This window comes from Penaeus monodon, chromosome 10, assembly GCF_015228065.2.
Source record: "Penaeus monodon isolate SGIC_2016 chromosome 10, NSTDA_Pmon_1, whole genome shotgun sequence".
NCBI lineage: Eukaryota > Metazoa > Arthropoda > Malacostraca > Decapoda > Penaeidae > Penaeus > Penaeus monodon.
The window spans coordinates 33,342,461-33,347,914 of NC_051395.1; the positions used below are offsets into that span (position 1 = coordinate 33,342,461).

The following is a 5,454-nucleotide window of genomic DNA, read 5'->3' on the forward strand; positions in this document are numbered from 1 at the left end:
CACCACGGGCAACCCGACGCCTTCAGGGGGGCGGTCGGAGGAGGACCTTATCGACCCGAAGGGCTACCGTGCAGATAGGCCTACGCGGTTCCTCTTACACTGTGGATGCGCATGCGTGGCAGATAAGCAAGGTGTGGTCATTTACATACCTTGTGTGTGTGTGTGTGTGTGTGTGTGTGTGTGTGTGTGTGTGTGTGTGTGTGTGTGCGCGCAGGTGGTGTGTGTGTGTGTGTGTGCGCGCAGGTGGTGTGTGTGTGTGTGTGTGTGTGTGTGTGTGTGTGTGTGTGTGTGTGTGTGTGTGTGTGTGTGTGTGTGTGTGTGTGTGTGTGTGTGTGTGTGTGTGTGTGTGTGTGTGTGTGTGTGTGTGTGTTTTAAGAGGAACACTGTCATAACAGTAGTTTGAATATTTATGAGATAAACATCAACTCATATCTATGTCAAGGTGCAATGACAGGAGAAGTTCATATATGTCAAAGAAAGAGATACAGAGAGAGAGAGCAACTGAAAGAGCTAGAGAGAGACAGATAGGCAAACAGACAGACAGATAAACAAACAAACGGACACGAACAAACTACCCACGCTCCTACCTCCAGCGTAAATTCTCATGTCACCTTCGCCACCTTTGTTGTCAGGGCTTCCACATTGTCCAAGCGCACCAGTGTTGGCACAAGTCCCTGGAGCCTTTGATGAAAGAGGTGAAAGCCATAATGGGTGATCGACCAGTTTACCTCTCATTCGACATCGACGCTATTGACCCTGGCTTCTGTCCTGGCACTGGTAAGGTCGAGTCCGTATTCTTATATAATATATATATATATATATATATATATATATATATATATATATCAGAATATATATAAATATATACATATATCTATATATCAGAATATATATAAATATATACATATATTTATATATATATATATATATATATATATATGCATACCGGCTGTCTGTCTATATATATAGAGAGAGACATATAGTCCGGATAATTGGGGAGGGTTGGGGTCGGGAAGGGCCTTCGCCTGTAAAATCTCGCCAAAACTTTACATGAAATGAGCCAAACAAGTAGAGTCACCAATGTTAGGATGTCGCCCGTAAGCGACCCACAGATACATCGCCCTAATTCTGCGGAACAGCGAGAAGCTAGTTCAATATTTGCGAATTGGGACATTAAATATTGGGATCATGACAGGAAGAGGCCGGGTTCTGGCAGATAGTATGAAAACTAAGAAAGCGGACGTGCTTTTATCAAAGGCAGGAAACAAGATGGAAGGGGAACAAGGCGAAAGAATTAGGTGAAGTGTACAAGTTGATATTTGGAGGAGCAAACGGAGAAGGAAGAAATGGAATTGGAAAATGTTGATGAAAGTGAAAGATGCATAATTGGATGAGATATGAATGGCCAAAAAAAAGGCGCGGTGGCCGAGTGGGTACAGCATCAGACTCAAGACTGTCACGACAGCAATCTGAGTTCGAGGGTTCGAGTCACCGGCCGGCGCGTTGTTCCCTTGAGCAAGAAACTTCACCACGATTGTCTACCTAGCCACTGGGTGGGCAAGACAGCCCAAGTCAGTGCTGGTCCCAAGCCCGGATAAATAGAGAGAATGATTACCTAAAAGGTGACACCGGCATTCTCCGTGGAAAGGAACTGGGGATCCTACCACGTACTCACTCCAACATCATCACAACATGAAAATACAATTAATTATCATGCTGTGACAGTCAATGTCAGAATCTGACAGGGCACCATACAAAAAAAAGGTAAGAGAAATGAACACCTTATTACTTACAAAAGTGGTGACAGAGCAATTCAAATTGACTTCCTTTTATATCGAAGGAAAAATATTTGGAAGATTAAAAACTGCAAAGTAATACCTGGAGATCATGTGACTGAGCAGCACCGCTTGGTTGTCACTGATCTCACCATAGCTGTCACGCAGAAGCAGAAATGGAAAACTACAACTCAGAGGATACAATGATTTAAACTAAAGGAAAATTAAATCCAACAAGAATTCAAAGACCGAATTCTAAGAGAGCTGAACCACGATATGGTAGATGTGAACACCTGGTGGAATGATGCAAACAGTGTTATATTAAGAGCTGGAAAGGAAATACTGGGTGAGAGAAGTGGAAAGGTATGCGAAAATAAGCAAATTTAGTGGTTTAATGAAGAAGTACAAGAAAAAATTAGCAAAGAAGAAAGCCAACAAAAAAATGGAAGAAAGTAAATTAGATGAAGACTGAGCAGCATATAAACAATGTTGCAAGAAAGCTAAGAAATCAGTTGCCATCGCAAAATCAGAAGCATACGACCATATGTATGAATAATTAGATACTAAAGAAGGACAGGCGAAGATATACATATATATATATATATATATATATATATATATATATATATATATATATATATATATAAACACAAAAGTGTGTGTGTGTGTTTACGCGTTCTTATGCGTTTGTGAATTAGCATGACAAATTGGATAAAACCTGTTAACAGGCCTCTTGCTAATGACCCCCCCTTCCCCCTCGTAGGCACCCCGGAAATCGGAGGTCTGACCCCTATCCAGGCGCTGGAGATCATCCGCGGGTGCCGTGGCCTGAACCTCGTGGGCTGTGACTTGGTCGAGGTACTGCTTGGTCTACCCCGTTTTCTTGATATTATTTTGTATCGAATGTTCTGACTATTTATATTCATTTTTAGGCTGTTGCTGTGCCTCCTGTTACCCATCCTTTGGTGTCGTTTTATCATTCTTTCTTCTCTTCCAAGTAACTTATTGAAACCCATTGTTGATTTCCAAATTGAAACTGTCGAATTATCGTTTTTTTCTCTCTTTTTTTAGGTATCTCCTCCATATGACTTCGAGGGAACCACCGCTCTCACAGGCGCTAATCTGCTCTTTGAGATGCTCTGTGTTCTTCCACGTGTAAAATATTATGATTTTAAATAAAGCCCATCGTTATTATTATAATCAACATTCTACTATAGTTGTTTAGAGTAGATTTTTATTTTTGTGGGGATGAGTACCGTTTGAATAAAAATGTATGAATGCATTAAAAAATGATAAAGTTTCAGTCTTACCTGCATGTCTCACCCGAAGAAGTAAAAGTGAAATTAACTAATTGTGCTCGTTCCATTTTTCCTTTTCTGCTTTTTCTGACGAGGGTTTAGTATTTATTTTATGTGGCTGCGATTCACTTTCCTAATCTAATATTTGCCTTTCTCTTCATAGAATACAAATGCGAGTCTGCATATGCTGGATGTCAGTTTGCAACAGCTCTTTCAATAATTCCATTAATGCTTAATTTACACATATATCAATGTGGGTTCTCTGTATTCGCGTATACTTACATCATCTCGCACTTACATATGTAATATAAGTGGACATTGCTTAATACTCGGCATTTATTCAGAAACTGTTATTTCACAGACCGTGCCAATTTCAGAATCGACTGTTTGCGAGATACCCTTAGTCTACGAAACCCTCCTATCACCATATTTATTAGCGGTGCAGTAATTTGGGTAATAAAGCGTCAAGTGATCACCAACCTCCGTGCCTGCTGGCTCTCATACAAAGGGCAACAATCCTCCACCACATTATAGTAAGATGAGAGTTTGTAGGCCAAACCTAAAGACAGTGCATGCTGTCTTGCCATATTATGTATAATGACTTTAAAATTGGCCTTTGCTTGAACATCGAAGATACGAGGCCGCGGCTGTGGTTCATACCTTTGCCCTATCAGTTCAGGACCTACAGTCCTTCTATTAGTGTCCTTCGGCCCTTCCACCTCAAATAAGCCTTCGGCTGGGGTTATACAGTGGCGCCCCTTCAGCTATTCCACACCTAATTATTCAAATGGGGTTAATGCGGGTGGAGTCTGTGAGAGGCCAGACGTGACTGACAGTGGTAGCCAGTACTACTAACAGGTGGTTGATGTATGATGATAATGCTCAACTATGGGCAGGACCAGGTACTGCATTGGAATACCAGTGAGAATTGGCTGTGACGACAGAAAACGTTAATGAGCATAAATTATTATAAAGATTTGGGATTTTTTCTCCATACACTCCTCGTCTGTTGATATTTTATATTATACACCTTGAACTGTATGCATTTACATCATTTTACAGTTATCTTCATTATTATTTCTCATTTTTTCTCTTAATATCATTACTGATATTATCATTATTATCATCTATAGTGGGTGCTCCAGGCCCAGAGTGATATGAAGAGATGGTGTAGTAGCCTACATAGTGTTAAGTGCTTTCCATGCCTTCTCGCTTGCAGTTGCCACCACTGACTAGCCTAGTGTGAAAAGGGGGGCAGCTGTGCTGAAGCCTCTCCTACCAGCTCATAGTATCTCCATCATTAAGATTTCTGGATGCCTCCTCATGGCCATTTATGGAAACTAGGTATTGTGTAAGCTTTTGGAGCAGCAGGAGGCCCTAGAGGTACATCAGCATGTTGACATGACAAGGCTTCGTACTAACTCCTGCCACTTGTCCCCTGAGAAAGTAACTGGCTGTGATGCACATAGATCATGGTGCTGGGAGAGGGCGAACATCCCTCCCACCCAGCAAGTGAGATAGGCTGTGGGTCCCACTGGGTTGGCGGCCACTGGTATTTGGACAGGGAGGTCACAGGAACCCACAAGCAGATTATGGCCCCCTCAGCTAGCCATTTCTCTTTATGTGGGGCAACGTCAGTCTGCCCATGGGTGGGAGCTTGGAACTTCTGCTCTTTGCAGCAGGATAATCGGTTGCCACTGCTTTCAATTGAAGCAACTGAGTGTTATGGCTACTCACCCATCATTCATTACTGGTCTGGCTGCAACGTTGGTCACCATCTCTAGGGAGTAGCCATAGCCATCTCTAGCAGACTTCACCTCTCAGTAGTAGGGTTTACTCCAGTCGATATAATATCACTGAGACTGAAACATGTGTTTGGCTTCACATCTCTTATTGCAGTGTATACTCCTACTGAGGTTTGTAAACTCAATGTGAAGGATGTTTTATGCCAAACCCACATCTGTAACAGATAGCTGTCCTCAGCAAGATATTTGCATTGTTTTGGGCGACTTCAATGCGGTTTCTGACTGTGATCGAGCTGGGCGTGAGATGTCCCAGAAATTAAGGAATTTTGGATCTTGGTAATTAGACCCACATTGTTGGAGATAGTACAGCATTGCGAGTAATGTGGCCAAGAAGACTGACCACATTCTAGTTAACATTCACTGGAGGATCCTCCCCATCGGTCCAGTGATCACCCTAGGGTATTTCATATAGACAGGTTAAAAGAGGGGAGAATGCTCAGGGTTTTGCTGAGGCTATCTCTGATAATTTTGAATCAATTGACAACTTGACCGACCCTGTGCTACTGTCGAATACCTTCAAGCGTGGAACACTGATGCAGCTCAGGAATCCAACTGCTCAAGAGCATGACAGAATTT

At 42.2% G+C, this 5,454-nt stretch overlaps 1 protein-coding gene across 1 annotated transcript in view; it reads left to right on the forward strand.

Moving 5' to 3' along the window:
• LOC119577610 (guanidinobutyrase-like) overlaps window positions 1–3,066 on the forward strand; it is a 5,834-nt gene extending 2,768 nt beyond the window's left edge. Inside the window, exons 5-8 of the mRNA XM_037925183.1 lie at window positions 27–131; window positions 633–777; window positions 2,539–2,633; window positions 2,847–3,066. Of these exons, the coding sequence (XP_037781111.1) occupies window positions 27–131; window positions 633–777; window positions 2,539–2,633; window positions 2,847–2,954 (453 nt within the window). The 3' untranslated portion in view covers window positions 2,955–3,066. The remainder of the gene's footprint in view (window positions 1–26; window positions 132–632; window positions 778–2,538; window positions 2,634–2,846) is intronic.
• Window positions 3,067–5,454: the final 2,388 nt, after the last annotated feature.